This window comes from Eurosta solidaginis, chromosome 3, assembly GCF_040869045.1.
Source record: "Eurosta solidaginis isolate ZX-2024a chromosome 3, ASM4086904v1, whole genome shotgun sequence".
NCBI lineage: Eukaryota > Metazoa > Arthropoda > Insecta > Diptera > Tephritidae > Eurosta > Eurosta solidaginis.
Genome location: NC_090321.1, coordinates 244,953,065 through 244,974,939, shown reverse-complemented (window position 1 = coordinate 244,974,939; position 21,875 = coordinate 244,953,065). Strand labels below are relative to the sequence as shown.

Genomic DNA, 21,875 nt, shown 5'->3' with positions numbered 1-21,875 from the left:
TAAATAATGTTAAGCTGAAGAGCCTAAACACTAATCTTGCCTGTATAATGAAGGAAAACCATACTGCCAGTTTCCCAAGATTATGGGATTTCCTTCAGCCTAATTTAGACCCCGGCAATACTTTATGGATTGCTGTCCCGTAATTTAAGGCATAACATGGAAAATATAATCAGATCTTTCTATACATCACAAAACTGTATTGGACCTAGCACATAGCTAAATGCGTCGAAATTGGTTCCGCAAGGTCTATAGAATACAAAAATCTAATTTTTCATCAAACCATCCCAACTCAAGTTCATTGTGAGCATTTAAAAAGAATTTATAATTTTTTGAAATGAAATCAGGAGGATTCAATACTACGCGCCATAACATTTAAGATTTGTTCACAGTTGTTCGCTACTTGTGTCATAATATATTTGGAGAATAAGAGAAGGATAAAACAATAGAAAAGTTTCTCACGTTTCGCAAGTTTCCCTTAAAAAAAATGTTCGGTGTTTTATTCCATTTATTCTTTGTTCTGCTTGTGTAATAAAATTGTATTAGCGCTTACGATTTCTCGAACATGTTCGAGAAGAGATGTCTCGCGAGTCTCGCCTTCTCGAATCTCGAATTACTCGTAACGCGAATTACTCGTAAGGCTCGCAAGCTTCTCGACATTCAACTTAATCGATTCATTGCTGTTTTATATAGAGCTTACGATTTCTTCTGGAGCACAAGCCAAAATTTCCGCAAAACCATAAGTAAAAAACCACGAAATGTATAGAAATTGCCAATGCAGCGACTGAATTGAAAGTCGAGAAGATCGCGAGTATTACGAGTAATTCGAGTTTCGAGAATCTCACGAGAAGCCGTGTTCTTGATGTCTCGTTGAAAAATTGAATATTACGAACAAAATTATATTTATAATAAATATGTTTTGATTTAAATGTCATTGAAGCAATATAATCAACAAAAAAGTCACAAGTAAAAAAAAAAACAAGTGTATAAATACTGTCCATACAGCGATTAAGTAAGAATGTCGAGAAGCTCGCGAGATTTACGACGACTTCGAGACACGAGAATCTCGCGAGAAGTCGAGTTATCGGTTTCTCGGGTCTCGAAAATCTCGCTTGTGTTCGAGAAGGAATCGTAAGCTCTAAATTGTATTCAAAAAGCAGTGGAAAATTTTATCAATTTTCGAAAATTAGATTCTTCGTTTTTTTTTCGATAATTTATGAAAAATCTTCCATGAATTTTGTAACTGAAGCTAGGCAAACAATTCTCAAAAGCGTTTTCGAGAAAATTCGGAAACTTGAGAACATTTTCCGAAAACTTTGAAGTTGTTTGAGTATGCAGTTTTGTAGCTCAATCACTTTAGGTCTAACAAAAGTTAAAAAATTCACACAGATATTTCAAAAATCAATGAGATCTGTAACTTGTACTTTGTTAGATTAAAACTGATTGGGCTAAAAAAACTGTACACTCAGAAAAATTCAGAAAATTTCAATAGAACATTCAAAATTTTCGAAAAGTTTTATCGATTTTTTCGCAAACGCTGTTTGCATCAGAGCTTGTAGAACCAAGTACAATTACCATTACCAATACTCAGTATTTGAAAACACCAATTACCAATGGTACTTGATATTCAATACACGCATTTTCAATTCTTTTTCAATAACTTTCAATTACTTTTAATTTTTTAAATGTTTGTAAAATAAAACTTATTCATCGTTAAATAGCACTGCAAACTTAGATATTTTTTTTGGTAAATAAAAGCAAAATTGTTTTTCAGAATGAGTAAATACTTGGCGTGATATACCTCTGAGTTGAGTCTCTTCTAACGGTCTGGAGGCGTTGGAATGATCGCGAGGTAGCGGTTTCGTATAATTTATTTTCTTAAAGCTGAGAATAGTCACAGTCCTAGACAATATAATATTAAGCGAGAATTCGGTGATCGCTGTGAAAAATCGTGAAAGTTGTGCTCATGATCTCAAAATAGCTCAAGAGTCGCTTAAAAATTGTGAAAAAAAAGGGTCTTTCATCAGCGTGAGGTCGCATTTTAGAGTAATAGAAGGCTGGTTTGACGTCTTTTGGTACTGCGGTACTGCTTTCATAAAATTCTTCTTCGCGCTCTTAGAATATGTATCTGGAAAGCTGCAATAATTCGGGTTTTAATTCAATAAAAAACCTTGTTCCCAAGCTAAGAAAATAGAGTGTACTATGGAACGTTAAAACCCATTTTAGCGGTCAAGGTTATCATTGTAATGAGCATAGGTATTATTTTCTGATTTCTACATCTCAAAATTATCATGAGTCCGTAGTGTTAGCAGAAGTTTGTTTTAACGACCAAACTGAAAAATCGTATCAGAAACCAGGACTTATGTTGTAAAATAACTCCGTCCTCTTGGCAAATACTAGAAGCTTTCTAGTAAAATAAAACTTATTCATCGTTAAATAGCACTGCAAACTTAGATATTTTTTTTGGTAAATAAAAGCAAAATTGTTTTTCAGAATGAGTAAATACTTGGCGTGATATACCTCTGAGTTGAGTCTCTTCTAACGGTCTGGAGGCGTTGGAATGATCGCGAGGTAGCGGTTTCGTATAATTTATTTTCTTAAAGCTGAGAATAGTCACAGTCCTAGACAATATAATATTAAGCGAGAATTCGGTGATCGCTGTGAAAAATCGTGAAAGTTGTGCTCATGATCTCAAAATAGCTCAAGAGTCGCTTAAAAATTGTGAAAAAAAAGGGTCTTTCATCAGCGTGAGGTCGCATTTTAGAGTAATAGAAGGCTGGTTTGACGTCTTTTGGTACTGCGGTACTGCTTTCATAAAATTCTTCTTCGCGCTCTTAGAATATGTATCTGGAAAGCTGCAATAATTCGGGTTTTAATTCAATAAAAAACCTTGTTCCCAAGCTAAGAAAATAGAGTGTACTATGGAACGTTAAAACCCATTTTAGCGGTCAAGGTTATCATTGTAATGAGCATAGGTATTATTTTCTGATTTCTACATCTCAAAATTATCATGAGTCCGTAGTGTTAGCAGAAGTTTGTTTTAACGACCAAACTGAAAAATCGTATCAGAAACCAGGACTTATGTTGTAAAATAACTCCGTCCTCTTGGCAAATACTAGAAGCTTTCTAGGACTTAGCCATTTGCTGCTTCTAGATCTGTCAGCTGTATTACCCCTAATAGCTGGAGTCTTAGCCTGGCAAGCTCAGGGCACGAGCAGAGAATGTGCTCGATCGTTTCCTCCGCACTTCCTACATCTGCTATCACTGACCAAGCCTAATTTAAGGACATGTGACGCCAGTAGGCGGTGTCCAGTCAGAATACCCGACACGAGTCTACAGTCCTCTATTTTTAACGATAGAAGCAACTTTGTTAGTCTAAGGTTGTAAGACCTACACATAATCTTGTGCACCTCTCGCCTTCACTTAATCTCGCCCAGTGTAAATGGGACGTCTACGGAGCAAGCTTCAAGGGACGCACCCTTTTTAGCTAGTTCATCTGCTTTTTCATTCCCATCTATTCCCATATGCCCTGGGACCCAATAGAGATGTATGCTTCTCCCTGTCTCGATTCTCTCCAGAGACTGCTTACACTCTAACACGCATCTAGATGCTGTGCTATGCGAGTTTATTGCCTTAATTGCTGCTTGACTGTCAATATAAGAGTAAGTTGCAGCTTAAGCTTTCTCTTCCAGTGTTTTTACTGCTTTGGTTACGGCTAATATTTCTGCTTGGAAAACGCTACAGTAATCTGGCTGTAGGATCTGTTTATTTCCGGATCAGCACAATATACCGCAGACCCTACTCCTTCCACTACCTTGAAACCATCTGTGTACACATGTATCGCCACGTCCGCCATTTGAGCACCCTTGCGCCAACCATCCCTATATTGTGGCCTTAAGATCTCCCTCGAAGCGCAGATAGGGAATCAGGTAGTCTGTTCGTCTTGTGATTCATGACGCTATATTACTGTGGCCATATGGTCGGCACCGAGTCTGGTTGCAGTTGTTAACGCTATGTTCTCTGCTACCACTTCTACAGGTGGAATGTGCAGAATGGAATATAGTACAGCCGTCGGGGTTGTTTTCAGGGATCCCGTAATGCATTGATAGTTTGCATACCCCCTCTAGTTTTATGAGGTAGGTTGTTTTTGTGTGGCTTTCCACCAAACAAGAACTCATCAGAGTACCATTGCCCTAATTTCTTTGTTTCTTTTAGGTAACCAGATATTAATTAATGAAAAGATTTGAAAGTATTGGCAATAATCGAAAAGAGATGTGTTTACTACCAAGTGCAACTAAAAAGTATTTGAACTTGATAATTAAATTGTATAATTACCACATACTTGTAATTGAGCAATTACCTATACCAAGTGTATTTAAAGGACGGTTTCCTCCCATTTGCTGATATTTAATTTGCTAAAAGTTTTTGTTGACAGCGACTCTTTGAACAGTTTCACAACAAAAGCGAAGATAGGAAACAAAGAAAGTTAGCAGCTTGTTTTGATAAGCTACAAGCTTGAAACAGAACCCGATGATAATGCAATAATAAGAAAAAATCGCCGCTAGGTGCTAGCTTTTAGTATTATTATTACTTCATCTAAGTATTGTTTTCAATAAAACCGTTTAACTTAAATTTTTTTTAAATTATTTTATACTACTTATTTAAAAAGTTTATTTACACATTGATTTTCTTCAATAATCATCTGTTTGTATAAATTTCTTGTTTTACAGTACGTCCGTTTATCCTTTGATACAAGACCAGAATTGCTCGTGCAACTATTTACCAAAGAGTGGAATTTGGAATTACCAAAACTTTTGATTACAGTACAAGGTGGCAAAGCGAATTTTGAACTGCAGCCAAAATTGAAGAAGGTGAGTTAAAGTGCTTTTAATGCGTTTGTTTTTGTTGTATCTTACTTACATATATTTTACCTTATACAAGCGGAATGTTAGAAATTAAAATGTGCGCTTGGCACCAAATGTCATTTATTGAGTGGCGACATAAAATTCACTAAAGCTACACAGGTCTTTTTTAAACGCGCCATTTACCCTGCAAAAATTGTTGGATCATGTGGTCCACTGGAGTACTTACCATTATACTCCACTGTAATGCAGCAATGGACCAACTCATGTTTCTACACGAACATATTGTAAGCCGATCATTGCTCGTTTTTAACGATTGTAATCACTGCACGATGTTTATTGGACTGTGGGTACTCCATGGATTACTCTGATGTAATGCGGAGCTGGAGTATTTGGTCCAGTCCTAGGGCATCGCAATGTTAATTGGACCATATTTTTTGTATGAATTGTGGTTAATTTTGGAGCACTCGGTTGGTCCATAGCGAGTACTCCATACATACATGCATGGAGTACTCGCGATTTTGCAGGGTAAGTACTCAAAAAGTTTTGTTGAAGGCAAGCTGCTAATACTTTTTAGTATCATTGCGCTTTAAATTATACTTCACTTAGGCATAACGTAAAATACTTTTTGGTGATAGTTTTGAATTGTTATACTCAGCTGAGCAGAGCTCACAGAGTATATTAACATTGTTCGCATAACGGTGATCCGTAACGGCATAAACTAATCGAGATAGATATTAACTTCTATATATCAAAATGATCTTGGTGAAAAAAGAGATTCATTTAGCCATGTCCGTCCGTCCTTCCGTCTGTCTGTCCGTCCGTCTGTAAACACCACGCCCACTTTTTCGATATCGAAAATTTCGAAAAACCGAAAAAGTGCGATAATTCATTACCAAAGACGGATAAAGCGATGAAACTTGGTAGGTGCGTTGACCTTATGACGCAAAATAGAAAATTATAAAAATGTTGGACAATGGGCGTGGCACCGCCCACTTTTAAAAGAAGGTAATTTAAAAGCTTAAATTTGCAAGCTGTAATTTGGCAGTCGCTGAAGATATTATGATGAAATTTGGTTGGCGCGTTACTCCTATTACTATATGTGTGCTAAATAAAAATTAGCGAATTTTATTATGTTGTTATTAGCGAAATCGGATGACGAACACGCCCACTTTAAAAAAAAAAATTTTTTTTAAGTCAAATTTTACCAAAAAATTTAATATCTTTACAGTATAAAAGTAAGTTATGTCAACATTCGACTCCAGTAATGATATGATGCAACAAAATACAAAGATAAAAGAAAATTTCAAAATGGGCGTAACTCTGCCCTTTTTCACTTAATTCGTCTAGAATACTTTTAATGCCATAAGTCGAACAAAAATTTACCAATCCTTGTGAAATTTGGTAGGGATATAGATTCTATGACGATAACTGTTTTCTGTGAAAATGGGTGAAATCGGATGCAGCCACGTCCAGTTTTTATACACAATCGACCGTCTGTCCTTCCGCTCGGCCGATAACACGATAACTTGCGCAAAAACGATATATCTTAACTAAACTTAGTTCACTTACTTATCTGAAGTCACTTTATCATGGTATAAAATATGGCCGAAATCTGACTATGACCGATATCGAAAATTACGAAAAATGAAAAAATGCCATAATTCTGTACCAAATATGAAAAAAGAGATGAAACATGGTAATTGGATTGGTTTATTGACGCAAAATATAAATTTTAGAAAAAACTTTGTAAAATGGGTGTGACACCTACCATATTAAGTAGCAGAAAATGAAAAAGATCTGCAGGGCGAAATCGAAAGCCCTTGGAATCATGGCAGGAATACTGTTTGCGGTATGACATATATTAATAAATTAGCGGTACCCGACAGAAGATGCTCTGGGTCACCCTGGTCCACATTTTGGTCGATATCTCGAAAACGCCTTCACATTAGTGTTGGGAACTATCGAATGAAAACTATCGAGTTATTCGATAGTTCACTAATTTTCATTCATTCGATAGTCATTTGAAATTCGTTCATTACTATTTTATCGAACTACTAGTTTTTGGTATGAATGATTCGCTCATTACTATTTCTTCGAATCGTTCGTTCTATTTAAATTTTTGCTGTGCATATATCAGTGTTAAAAAGATATTAAAATAAATTTAGCATACGTCAACCTAATCGACAAACGTTTTAAGCGTGGTAATTATTAAATATTTTTAACTGAGGAAGTGATTTTAAAAAAATCCATTTTAAGTAACCTTCTTTCCTGTTGTTGTTGTTGTAGAGGCATAAAATCTTCCCACAGGTTTGGGGGAGACCAAAAAAACTCAGTGGGTTGCGAACCAAGGTCATTTGCATATCATTCATGCGCTTTGCATAACATGTAACAAAGGCATTTAAATTGAATATTTTCATTATTTATAAAAAAAAAAATAAATGTAAGGCGCGATAACCTCCGAAGAGATCTAAGGCCGAGCTTCTCTTCCAATTTGCGTCGTGCTCCTCTTGATTTTCCCTACAAATTGGCCGGACGGGACCTACATGTTTTATGCCGACTCCGAACGGCATCTGCAAGGAAGATGAGTTTTCACTGAGAGCTTTTCATGGCAGAAATACACCCGGAGCGCTTGCCAAACACTGCCGAGGGGCGACCCCGCTTAGAAAAATTTTCTTCTAATTGAAAAACCTTATTTCTAAAATTTTGATGTTGCTTTGCCCGGGAGTTGAACCCAGGGCATACGGTGTGATAGGCGGAGCACGCTACCATCACACCACGGTGGCCGCCGTTTTCATTATTTACTTGAAGCAAAATTTACACCATTTTAAGCTGGAGTCATTGGTGCCGTTTGTCGTATCGATGTAGTCGTATCCCTAACGTAATCAGCTGTTTATCGTTACGACGGTAAACCAAAAACCAATTGCCCTACAAGAATACTGACTATCATATGACTATCATCTGATTGTCAGCAATGTCAACCTAACGATCAGCGCCTCATACAAACTTTCTATCACAAACTTAAGGAGACTTGTGCAAATGTGATGTAAACAACTGTGTACGTGTGAGTTTTTGTCTCCTTCTTATACACCAACATCGCCTACTGATTAAGTATATAGCCGTACTGCTCACTCTCATTCCTTTTCCTGGGTCAGTGCTGACACTCTAACTATCAAAAAGTGTCATAAATGATAGTTTACTGTAGATATCAGGTTTGACTGTTATACTATCATAAATGACCATTGTTATATTCCGCCAAAAATGAAACAATGCTTTTTGCTTTTTATTTACTTTATTTCATTACGTTTTTAATTTTGTACATGATAAAAGCATACGTGTTTCTTATTTGTTTAAAATAAATAGTTTTATAAGAATTCGAGTTCAGAATGTTCAATTTAAATTCAGAAAATAACAAAACAACAGAAGAGCGCTTTCCTCATGCGGAAACACATTTAAAAATGAATCACCACTAACCACTATTATTTTTCGCGTATCAATTTTTTTAGTGCGCCCCATACATTCAGACAGCTTTTGGTATTTTTTAATATTATTTTCTTTTAGCATGAAGCTTTGAAATGCTCTCTTTTTCATTTTTTTAACTTATTTTTTATATGGTTTTCGTCGGTTGAAAATGGCGGAATTTAAAAAATAACAAAACAACCGTGATAATCATTTGATTGTCATATGACAGTCAGTAGTGACAACATGATTAAATCGGATAAACTGTTCTCGCATACATAAAATTCCGTTGAGAATTATCTATCTGTCTCACATGCATAATGGTATCTGCTGTATGTTCTTTTGTTCTGTACCAGGTGTCCGAAGCTTTCCCAGTTTGAGTCCTTTTTCATGATTATAGGCTGTCGTTGGGAACATGCGGACATGCGTGAGCGATCAAAGGAACATACATAAATTTGAGTATCAATGTTTACGTCATCGCAGGATCAGCATTGTCAATTACAAGTGTGAGTGTATTAGTAAAACTATCAGCGTTTCTTGTAGGGTGGTTGGCTACGATACGGTTACGACCTTGGCGGCACCAATAATCGATTGCATTGATTCTCATAAAGTTGGTCGAATCAGCTGTTATAAGGTTACCGATACGGTTACCGATAAAGCACCAATGTCTGCAGCTTTAGTCATATTTAACGTTTTTGTTACGTTCCAATGTAGCGTGATCCAGATACGGATAGAAATTTAACATACAAATGCAACAGCAAATTGATCCATATGGTGCACATTGTTGTCGCATTTGCATGTTAAATCTCTAGCCGTATCTAGATCACGTTTCATTGGAATACGACGGTTTTTGTCTTATATAGGTTTGTTCTTTAGCTACCCCAAGGGGTAACTAAAACAATCCAGAAATTGTTATTTTGGCTTCTGGCAAGCTAAAGAACAAATCAAATGAATGAATGAATGACTGAAAAAATTCGTTCGATAGTTAAAATCATTCAGTAACTAACTATCGATAGTTGAATTCATTCGATAGTTCCCAACACTACTTCACATATACAACTAAGGGCTACTCAATTTTAAAACCCTCATTAATACTTTTAATTTGATACACATGTCATACAAACACATTCCAGGGTTACCCTAGGTTCATTTTGCTAAATGGTGATATTCCCTTATTTTGTCTCCAAAGCTCTCAGCTGAGTATGTAATGTTCGGTTACACCCGAACTTATCCTTCCTTACTTGTTTTTATTTTAAATGAGCACCTATTTTAAAATTTAGTAACTAAAAATAATAAAATCAGGTAATTTGTCGCTAAACATTAGCTAGTCATTCTGTTTTGTTATTTTCTTGCAAAATTATTAAAATGTACAAACAGCAACAATTTTAAATATATTTACTTTTAATTTTAGGAAATTCGCAAAGGTCTTCTAAAAGCTGCGAAAACTACTGGTGCATGGATTTTTACAGGAGGAACAAATACAGGTAATGCTTTTATTTTATTTTGTATATTTTGCATAACTAGGAAGTATTGTAAGAGAAAAATTCAGAAGTGGAATTAAGGATTTAAATGTATAAACCTACAAATGACAGCAGTAACGCTTAAGTCCAGGCTAGATGAAACTGACCGTTCCCTAAAAATCTCGCGTAAATTACTAGTGTCCATAGTTTTAACTGTAGTTTGTTCAAGGGTCAAATTGCATCAACAACGACGATGTTTTAATATAACAGCTATACTCTTTGCAAATATGAACGTTTTCTCGTAAAGACTTTCTTGCTGCTCCAAAATCTGTTAGATGTGCCACCCTATGCTATTGCACCGAACATTGGTTAACAGTCTCATACTTTTAGTGATAACACTATCGTTGATAAATTAATTTCGAAAGATTCGCAGTCAAGCAATTGGTTGAACTTTTATTTATTATTTTTAACTTTTTTTCCTCAAGTCTCACTCTACCTAATTGTGACGCCTACCTTATGTACTTCAAAGTTTAAGCCTCCCTTTTCAGCTTATTCGCTCTTTCATTACCATATGCATATGTATGGCCATATGACGGAAGACTCAGCACAGATGTAAGTTTCTTCCTTTACATTTCTCTCGTTCATTTCATTGTGGCACTAAGGCATGGGTATCCAAAAGCAAAAAGCTAATAGCTTTACGAAATGAGAATACAGCTGTGCTATGGAGCCTCAGACCTCTGCTCTAAGGCTTTGATAAAGTTTGTTTGCACAGCGCTTAAAGCAACGCAATAATTACTGTGAACGAAATGCACGCAAACCGTTTGTCTTGGGTGGGTCACAATTTCAACGGCGATATTTTTACATTATTTCAGTTAAGAGAAAATACCCGCTTCTTCACTTATTTGAGATCTCTAATCTTCTCTAGTCTTCTACAAGCAAAACATCATATGCAGTTACTTAAAACTTCAACCAACTGAAATGCGTCATAAATAACCATTTATGGACGCGTAATCGCCTACACTATTATGACCATTTTGTAGCATGCCATCTGACTTTTTTTGTGATAACTAACTCAATTAGGACCTGAAATATTAACTGCGTTCTACCCCATCAGTTCTTTTTAACGCAGTACCACCCTTCTTTTGCTCTGCGGCGTCAGGCGGCTATCGCTAGAAATAATTCCTGTGTCGCAGCTTTCTTATACTCTCGTTAGCCAACGCGCTGAATTTTATTAGTTCCCTTTGTGATTTAAAGAAACTGAATAAAAGAACGGTCATGGTAGAAAAAAATACAATCTCCGAGAGATTAAAGCTTAGCTTCTCTTCCAAATTGCTCCTTTTATGAATTTCCGCTGGGAAACTTTTTACGACAGGAATGCAGTCAGAGTGTTTGCCAAATTACTTCCGAGAGATGACCACGCTTAGAAATTATTTTTATGAAAAACACTGTAAATTTTAATGTTGCCTTTTCCTTGTCTTAAACCCAGTACTTTTGGTGTAGTAGCCGAGCACACTACGATGACATGATTTATGACTAAGTATCTTGTTATATGTGCCGTTGGCATCCCGGTATGCTTAAAAAAATTATTTTCTTACTTTTTGTATCTGATGTTGTCAACTTTTTAGACTCTGCCCGACATATTAGTGCCAATTGGTTGAGGACTTCACTTCTCGGTTGGTTAATCAGGTCAAAGTAGAGCTTGCTGACTAGTGTGGCCGCTTCGACCATGTTTCGAAACTATCTAAATAACTGTTGAAAGCTAATGTTGTTCTTAAGAAAGTTTCAACTTGTTGAGAGTTAAGTTAAAGCCATTAGGAAATAATAACTTGTGCTAAAGTTTCTCATTTAGGTCTTCAATCAGTCTTGTTGTTTTCTTGCTAATCCAAATTTTCAAAATCTTTATGTATGCCGTTCAGTGCACTAAATGATATACACCATAACCTCAAATGTTGAAAATAAGCTGACACTGCGTCTTTTATAACCACATAAACAGAATACTTGATAACCAATAAACTTAAAGCGTATTAAGTTTTTAGGCATGTCTAATTTTTGATTTTTCGACGTGCTTTTACGCTACGATTTGATTAAAATCTTTATTCTCAAACATTACCGCCAATCTTATTAAATAAATTATCTCTTCCAAATCAGTGCTCACCTCAAACCTTATTTTGTCAATATTTTGCCGTTTTTATGCAAATTCTATCACATTCAAACGCAGCCAAACGAAAATCATGTTGTGAGCGTACTATAAGTCAAGTACTTAGGCATACACACATACGCATATATATATATATATATAAATATATATATCTACCTACATATTTCGCAAAAAAATAAATTGGTATAACTTATTATTCTATTTTCGTCTATAACGGCATTAAACTTCATGCCTTTAGGTTCTTATTTTCGGTTTTTAGTGTTTTGGAAAATTGAACATTTGTTTTCTGGTTTTGCCAGAAGATTATGCCTTTTGTTTTTGCTTCTATATAGCTTTGCTATGCGTATTTAGAATTTTCTGAGTCTGCTTTGAAAATTATTTTCGCAATGCCCGCACAATCGTTTACTTTTATGATGTGTGTACGTATTTCGTGGCTGCCATCAAGTGTTTATCCTCTGTCTGTACTTCAATCTATGTTGGCGTATTTAGGTGGGGTCAATATCACCGTCCAGCTTTTATTGTATTAAATAAGCATTTTACTATCGAGAGATTTAATCTTTATGCTGACGTTTGAATATCTAAGTATATCAACAACGCAATATGCCATGCAATACATAGTCCTATTTAGCAAACATACTCTAAAATATCACATACAGTGGTTAGGTTAGGTTAGATTGAACTAAGACCTCAAATAGGCTGAATGTGTCCATAGTGTTAGGATAATTTGTTTCACGACCAAACGGAAGAACCTCAATTAGGTGCCAGGACTTGCGGTATAGAACTAGTCCGTCGTTTTGGAAAACACTAGACGTTTCTTAGAACCCAGCTTAATTGCTGCCTCGAGATCTGGCAACTCTTCCGCCCCTACTAGCTAAAGCATTGACCTGACGAACGCAGGACACGAACATTGAACGTGCTCAACGGTTTCTTCCTGCAGCTCGCATTTCCTACAACTCCTGTTACTGACGAGGCTTGACTTATAAGCATGTGACGCCAGAAGGCAGTGTCCAGTTAGCATGCCCATCATGAGCCGTAAGCATTCCCTTCTCAGGGATATGAGTTACTTTTTGAGTCTAATATCGAAGGCTTTGCACACGATCTTACACATTTTGCAACCCCGCGCTTTTATCCACGCCTTTCCTGCTTGGTCGATCATACGCAACTCCTGCCTCCTTTTGACTTCTCACAAAAGGATTCGGACGTCTATCGTCGATACAGCCACATTCAGTAGTAAAAATTAAAATTATTTGATCTTACGTTTGAAACAGTTTTATTGGATTGATTCATTTTTTGATTGTTAAAGTTTAGTTCTTATCTACCAGATCTGGGAAAGCGTCTATGTTGTACGAACTTTTTTACTTGCACAATTTCAAAATATTTCAATAAGCTTCTATCACATACCTTTTATTGTTATCTTAAATTACCTCTCCCTTTTTTCTCGCACTTCGCCTCTCTGACCACACTCTATTGTTATACCCTGCTCTCCTTTTGTGCTGGCCTCTCTGGTCTACTTTATTAAAATAATGTGGGTACTGTAAGCGAAAATTTAAATTTTTTCGTAATCTCAGCAAGTTGTTCTAAAAAAAACTCAATCCACTTCTCGGAAGAAGAACACTAAATATTAATATACGCAGGAATCTACTAAGACACCATGCTTGGGAGGTACATTTAAGAAGCTTGAAATATTGTGATACCACTGATATGGGCAGTAGACTTTCTTCCATTAGATGTGAAAGAGCTGAACGGCAAATGGCAGATGTAGGGTGCTATGTTTGCGTTCCGAAAAATATCTCTGACGCCGCTGATCCTTTTCGTCTGCGTACAGTGGAGTCACCCCTTTCTTACAAACTCGGTTGCCTTTCACTTTTTGTTATAGTTGTTTGAAAAGCTTCATGAGGGAGAAATGAATTTACACTCAAACTGCTGTAGGTAAAAATACCCGAGACACTTGGGATTATACCTTATGGTACGAGCTCCGGAGCGTGCCAGATTTATATCCGGCAAAAGACTATCAGCACTGATAACACTCCGCAAAACTTTCAGGTAGTGTCTTTATTGATCTAAGTGCAACTGCTACTCCTCCAAAGGCTGACTGTTGTATTTGTATTCATTTTTGAAATTTTATGGTATTTCTAGTGGCTGTACTAATTCCTATACTTAAGTGTGTTTACTACAATCTCCATTCAGTGTCAATTAAGAACAAGAAGCTAATAATATAGGAGCTCTTTACCATCCTTTCAGTGTTTAGTGAATGCAGTCGAAATATTAGTTTTTTAGTTTGTTGCTGTATTTGTTTGGATTCTGCTTTCGTGGGTTAACGATGTATCTCCTTTTTGCTGCCTCAGATTTTCCCTTGGGATTTCATGCCTGTTTGAGAAGGACTGCTTCTACCTTCACTGCATATTTATTGAGTTTATAAAGTATTTCGTATTTTCGAACACCTATCTGTCATACTCCTTACAACGTTGTTTTTTATCGCCGAACCCATGAATGCTCATATTCACATCTCCATCGGTTTGTGTGACAGTAGCCATTTGGTGCATTTGGAACTATGTGGTAATTATATCGTTTTATTATGTCTAAGAAAATAAAAATGCTGAACTGCTTGGAGTGTATATGAGTTTGTGAAACATACTTTCAGTTAGTTTGCCCTTTAATTACAACTGTTGCACCTTAGATAGATTTGGCCGATTTGTTGTTAACTTTATAGGGATCTACAAAGGCCGTTCTGAAGTAACCATTATGACGTAGATCAAGCATTTATAAAAAGAAATTAGGGGAATCGTATAAGAATCAAGTAAATTTACCTGCATGATCATATACGATAAAAGTAATGCTTAATATTTGCACCTAAATTGAGCCGTATCTTTTGGTTTCACTTAATATCCTTCTTTTTCACAAATTTTTATGGAGCCCTAAGTTTTGACTTAGCGAGCCAAAGAAATTTTCTGCAGTACTCAAAAATGTTTCAATTAAATTTATTTTGAAGCAAATTTGTTTTTGAAATTTTTTTGGGATTTATGAATTCCAGTATGCTCTTTGGACTACTGTGTGGTTGCCAAAATATCGATTTGGGTTAATGCTTAGCTTTTTATTTATCACTCTACATTTTATCTGTATTAGTATCCAAGAAATCATTGACCTCATTTAATTATTGTTTAGATTTAAGACAATTTTCCCAATGACATCACTTTTTCTTCACTCACGAAAGCGCACTAATTTTCTAATTTCATTTCATATCTACTTTTCATTTTTCAGGTGTAACCAAACAGGTAGGCGATGCTTTGCTGCTCGAAGGTCAACAACGTAGTGGACGTGTTGTTAGTATTGGTATTGCACCATGGGGTATTGTGGAACGTAATCACGAACTTTTAGGGCATAATCGTGAGGTGCCGTGTCATAGCATAAGTTCACCAAGGTGAGCAAATATATACATACATATTGTAAAGTCTATTAGTAGGTGCAGATAGATCTATGGTAACTTTGACCTTTTTATAAATACGTTGCATGTGTGTCCATGCAAAAGTTAACTCTACTTTATAATATCACTGGGGTCAAATTGTTTTGATTAAGTACTTTCAGCAAGTATTAGCTAAATAATAATGACCAAACACAGCATTCGCCAATATGAAACAGCTGTTGCATATTCATGTGCTAGACATACAAATACCCTGAAACAAGATCCAAGCTTGATTTGAACTTTTAATAGCTATTTAATGTTGCGCATACGCCATGGTGTGCATCATGTGGATCCCTAAAATTGAGATGACGTTGCTTACTGTGCTAATTATTATATTTGTGAGCATCTTAAATTTGTATACTCAGTTGAGCAGAGCTCACAGAGTATATTAACTTTGATTGGATAATGGTTGGTTCTACAGGTATAAAGGAATCGAGATAGATATAGACTTCCATATATCAAAATCATCAATATCGAAAAAAAATTTGATTGAGCCATGTCCGTCCGTCCGTCTGTCCGTTAACACGATAACTTGAGTAAATTTTGAGGTATCTTGATGAAATTTGGTATGTAGGTTCATGGGCACTCATCTCAGATCGCTATTTAAAATGAACGATATCGGACAATAACCACGCCCACTTTTTCGATATCGAAAATTTCGAAAAATCGAAAAAGTGTGATAATTCATTACCAAATACGGATTAAGCGATGAAACTTGGTAGGTGATTTGACGTTATGATGCAGAATAGAAAACTAGTAAAATTTTGGACAATGGGCATGGCACCGCCCACTTTTAAAAGAATGTAATTTAGAAGTTTTTCAAGCTGTAATTTGGCAGTCGTTGAAGATATCATGATGAAATTTGGCAGGAACGTTACTCTTATTACTATATGTCTGCCTACTAAAAATTAGCAAAATCGGAGAACGACCACGCCCACTTTTTAAAAAAAAAAATTTTTTAATTCAAATTTTAAAAGAAAATTAATATCTTTACAGTATATAAGTAAATTATGTCAACATTCAACTCCAGTAATGATATGTTGCAACAAAATGCAAAAATAAAAGAAAATTTCAAAATGGGCGTGGCTCCGCCTTTTTTCATTTAATTTGTCTAGGATACTTTTAATGCCATAAGTCGAACAAAAATTTACCAATCCTTGTGAAATTTGGTAGAGGCTTAGATTCTATGACGATAACTGTTTTCTGTGAAAAAGGGCGAAATCGGTTGAAGCCACGCCCAGTTTTTATACACGGTCGACCGTCTGTCCTTCCGCTCGGCCGTTAACACGATAACTTGAGCAAAAATCGATATATCTTTACTAAACTCAGTTCACGTATTTATCTGAACTCACTTTGTATTGGTGTAACAAATGACCGAAATCGGACTATGACCACGCCCACTTTTTCGATATCGAAAATTACGAAAAATGTAAAAAATGCCATAATTATATACCAAATACGAAAAAAGGGATGAAACATGGTAGTTGTATTGGTCTATTGACGCAAAATATAATCTTAGAAAAAAACTTGGTAAAATGGGTGTGACACCTACCATATTAAGTAGAAGAAAATGAAAGAGTTTTGCAGGGCGAAATCAAAAGCCCTTGGAATCTTGGAAGGAATACTGTTCGTGGTATTACATATATAAATAAATTAGCGGTACCCGACAGATGATGTTCTAGATCACCCTGGTCCACATTTTGGTCGATATCTCGAAAACGCCTTCACATATACAACTAAGGGCCACTCCCTTTTAAAACCCTCATTAATACCTTTAATTTGATACCCATATCGTACAAACACATTCTAGAGTCACCCCTGGTCCACGTTTATGGCGATATCTCGAAAAGGCGTCCACCTATAGAACTAAGGCCCACTCTTTTTTAAAATACTCACTAACACCTTTCATTTGATACCCATATCGTACAAAAAAATTCTAGAGTCACCCCTGGCCCACCTTTATGGCGATATCCCGAAAAGGCGTCCACCCATAGAACTAAGGCCTCCCTTTTAAAACACTTATTAACACCTTTTGTTTGATACCCATATTGTACAAACGCATTCTAGAGTCAACCCTGGTCCACTTTTACAACGATATTCCGAAAAGGCGTCCACCTATAGAACTAAGGCCTCCCTTTTAAAATACTCATTAACACCTTTCATTTGATACCCATATCGTACAAACAAATTCTATATTCAGGCCTGGTCCACCTTTATGGCGATATCCCTAAATGGCGTCCATCTATAAAACTATGGCCCACTTCCTCTTAAAATACTCTTTAATACCTTCCATTTGATACACGTGTCATACGCACACATTTCAGGGTTACCCTAGGTTCTTTTTACAAAATGGTGATTTTCCCTTACTTTGTCTCCACTGCTCTCAACTGAGTATGTAATGTTCGGTTACACCTGAACTTAGCCTTCCTTACTTGTTAGTTCTGACTTTAGTATTGCAGTTATTTACAGTTTTTCTTGTATAAATTAGTTTCTTAATTCTTGTTTTGTTCATCCATTTATTCCACTTTTTAGGTCCAAATTAGCAGTACTCAATAATCGTCATGCTTACTTCCTGCTGGTCGATAATGGTACGCAGGCGAAATATGGCGCTGAGTTAATTTTAAGACGAAAGTTGGAAAAATTTATATCAAATTTAAAGCTGCATCCATGTAAGTATGAATGTAAAGTTTTCTTCGTGAATTTAGAATATTGTCAAGGCCGAGATTGGCGAGCTGTTTTCATAACTATTCATATGAAATTAATTAACTGATATCACAAACTTTTAAGTATATAGTACTGTGCAGTAGAATTATACGTTTCCTTACCCCAATATGTTTGTAGTTTTTTCTTTGGCAAAACCAGATATACCTCCCTCCTTTTTGTAAAACTACATATCGACTGCTGAGTGGAATATGACCTTATTTTCGGTGCCGTTTAGAAAACACCCTATCTGAGAAAGCAATTGAATAACGCCATACTTCAGAATTTGTTTTAAAAGCGCCTTATCTTAAAACTTTTTTTATAAATACCCCAGATTGTGTCAAAATGTATTGAGTTTGAGTTTAGATCAGGCGTTTTTGAAACAATTCTGAGATAGAGCGTTCTTCAACCGGTTGATAGGTTGATTTTTCACTCAACAGTCGATATAAAATTTACGTTCTTTGGAACTTAACCATCCAGAAAGTTTTGGTGATTAGATTTTTTCGCTTAGCGATAGCTATTGCCAAATGTTTACAGTCATTCGTACTATTTTCCAGATGTGTGGGTGATGAAAAGCTAGGAGCCCTTGAACTTTGCATACGATACAGGTTGCAAAGAAGCTTTTGGTAGATCCTGAACCGAATGGCTGGATAAAGGTGCCTACGCATTTGACCTGGCATTCTTAGGCATGCTGCTGGATATCTTGTAGAGTTATTTGAAAATTCTGCCTAGGTGTGTAGGCCACACGAACTTTGATTCGGTGCTATGATTGTTTAGCAGAGATAAAAACACTTAAAGGTTTGGATCTGGAGCTTGATAGTTTTTCTCCAGTAGTGTCAACTTAAAATACTATGACGACTGTCTAGGGAATTATTTCATATAACCGCACCGAATATTATAGGCAATTCCAAATCCTCCTTCCGTAAGGAAGTTTTGGTCGACAGTTACTGTTCTGCTAATTGTGTGTATGTTCGCCGATATTCAAATTGCTTTTATTCTAAACTGTCACGCCTCAACGCACCAAGGAAGAAGAGCTGAAAAATAGTATTAAACCAAAAAATTAAAAAAAAAATGTTTTGAAAAAAGGGAGAAACAAATTTTTAAAACCCCAAATAACCACCAACCCTTTCTTTAACAACCATGTATTATATTTCTACATATAAAATGGCATCATTATAATTTTTTTCTTAAAGCTTGATCCCAGCCCTACTAACTGGTGAATTTTGGTTTTTGTGAAATATTAGAATAAATTTCGTTAAAATTTATGAAATGCGGTGTATTTTTGCTGTCGCGTAAAATGTATTCTTATTTTGGATATTTTACACAAATATCGACTGCGGAGTGGAATATCACCCTATTTCGGCTGCCGTTTCAAAAACGCCCTATTTTTAAAATCTTTTGGTAAACTCCCCCCTAGTTTCAAAATGTATTGAATTTGAATTCGGAACAAATTCTGAGGGCTTTCTTCAACCGTATTCAGAAATTAACATTTTTAAACAAATTCTGAAATAGGGCGTTATTCATATTGTGACGAATATTAGCAGCACTAAGGGATACTATCATCTCTAAGCCGATACTAAGCATTGACTTGTCTGCACATAAACAAATCAATCATTATGTCTATACATATGTCCATACAAGCAGCGGAGAGAAACGCACAAACACATGCATAAATCTGAGATACCTCCAAAAGTAGGCAATCATCGGTGGAAGTATCACTCACATATACACGCGCATCTGGCTATGCGAGAAGCTATAATCGTGCATCTGTAGTTTATAGCTGATAACTTTATAGCTGGCAAACAAGTAGTAAATTCTAGAAGAAGAAACGCCTAGAAGTAGGCGAACGAGATAGCAGAGACTATAAAAGGAGCGAAAGCTGAGTAAACAGAATCAGTTTGATTTAAGCAAGCTATTGCTTGTGAAGTGTCAGTGTTATTGTGTTGCATTATTGAATATTAGAGTTATTTATTCAACAGTTTAGCAATACGAATGTTAGTAGAAGGTGTAAAATAAGCGGAGTTTCACTAAATTCGTTACAATATGTTTTTTAGGATAGGGCGTTTTCCAAAAGGCAGCCGAGATAGGGTGATATTCCTCTCGGGAAGAAAATTTTTTTGTAATTTAGACATGTTCTACGCAATGTTAATGTACGAAATATTTTGTCCGAAAATGTTATAGTTGGCTTAATTAAATACTACTCGGAAATTGTTGCGCATAAAATTAGTACTACTAAATTTCAATACGCATTATACTCAGATGTAACTGAAATATGTGCCTATGTTTCCCCTCAACATTAATTCTATGTGTCACCTCTTAAAATGGTGCAAGTACACAATTCATCGCAACAGATTCAGCTATATTTATACATATATGGCCATCAGAAGGTTGTGTCTCCGCTTTTCGGTGCACCCTGTGCTGTAGCTAGTTATTTAACCACTGCCGGTAGATGGGTCTCCTAAGCATTATCATAGCGAGGATAAGCGTTTTTTTTACACGCACACGTAAACCTATACGAGTGTAAAAAATACACGGCTGTTATGTGTGTTAAAGGAGATGTGAGGATGACTCAGATTAACTGTGTATTTTTTTTTTTAGATTTATCTTTTTGCAAACCGGACAAATCGGGTACTTTTTCAAAATTTGGTAAAGTTTTAGTTGTGGGGCAATTTTTCAGAACCGGCCACTTTTTCGTATCCGGATACTTTTTCAAAGCAACTTTTTTTGCATACCTTTTTAACTGGGAAATTTTTTCTATCAAGGTCGTTTTAAAAAACCCCGGTACTTTTTACATACCGAGTACTTTTTCCGACCCGAGTATCTTTTAAGAACTGCGTACTTCCTAGTCCGCGTGTACTTTCTCAGAACCGAGTACTTGTACAAAACCGGTTATTTTTTCAGAAGCGTATACTTTTCGGATCCGGGTACTTTTTAAAAGGCGGGGAGTTTTAAGAATCTGGATACTTCTTGTCTCCGAGTACTTTTTTGTTCCGGCTAATTTTTATAAAGCCGGGTATTTTTTTTTGGATCCGGCTCCTTTTTTTGAACTTGTTAGGTTGTTTTAGAGCCGCGTTAGCACGTGGGGCAGGAACCGCACATAAAGTAGAGAGAGAGTTGCATACTCATGTTCAGCATTCATGTAAGTTTATGCAAGCACGTTAAAATGTTTGAAATTTTTGAATTAAAGACGTGTGTACAGTACAACTTATGTCAGCTCCACTAGATTCTAATTGATATCCAACTTGTATACCTTAAGAGCATTCGATTCACTACCATATTTTTTCCAATTTTCGATTTAATTTGTATTGAAGTTGTGAACTGGAAAAGTCTTTTTAACTATCACGTGTAATATACTAATCAATTGTGTCAGCTCATTTATCTGAATTTTCCGATCCATTTGTATATAAAACATAAGAATAACTTGAACATAATCCTTTCCTCCTCCTTATTTTTAAGGATGCACAAAGCTTGAATTTCTTGTGTTAAAACTTTTGTACAGTTCATAGAATTCTTGGTATTCAAAATTATTGACTATGTGGCTATCTAATTCTCAATTACATCAATTGCCATGAAAACGATGCAAACTTCGAAATTAACCTCACTTCTAAAGACAAAGACTTAAACGTGCATTGGAAGCTGAAGTGAAAGCAAATATTTTTTTATGTAACATACTGTGATGAGTAATTGTTGGCATATGCTCGACACAACTTGTCACGTTGTTCAATTGACGTGACGTAACATAATATGATATAAGTTGAAATGATGTGATGCAGATGTGA

General features: G+C 35.9%; 1 protein-coding gene across 27 annotated transcripts in view; it reads left to right on the top strand.

The window, feature by feature from the left end:
- Positions 1-21,875, top strand: part of Trpm (transient receptor potential cation channel, subfamily M) — a 793,755-nt gene that overhangs the window by 611,617 nt on the left and 160,263 nt on the right. For all 27 annotated transcript variants that reach the window (XM_067775779.1, XM_067775781.1, XM_067775778.1 and 24 more), the window contains 4 exons: positions 4,728-4,868; positions 9,730-9,802; positions 15,195-15,354; positions 17,929-18,065. In XM_067775779.1, coding sequence (XP_067631880.1) covers positions 4,728-4,868; positions 9,730-9,802; positions 15,195-15,354; positions 17,929-18,065 — 511 coding nt within the window. The remainder of the gene's footprint in view (positions 1-4,727; positions 4,869-9,729; positions 9,803-15,194; positions 15,355-17,928; positions 18,066-21,875) is intronic.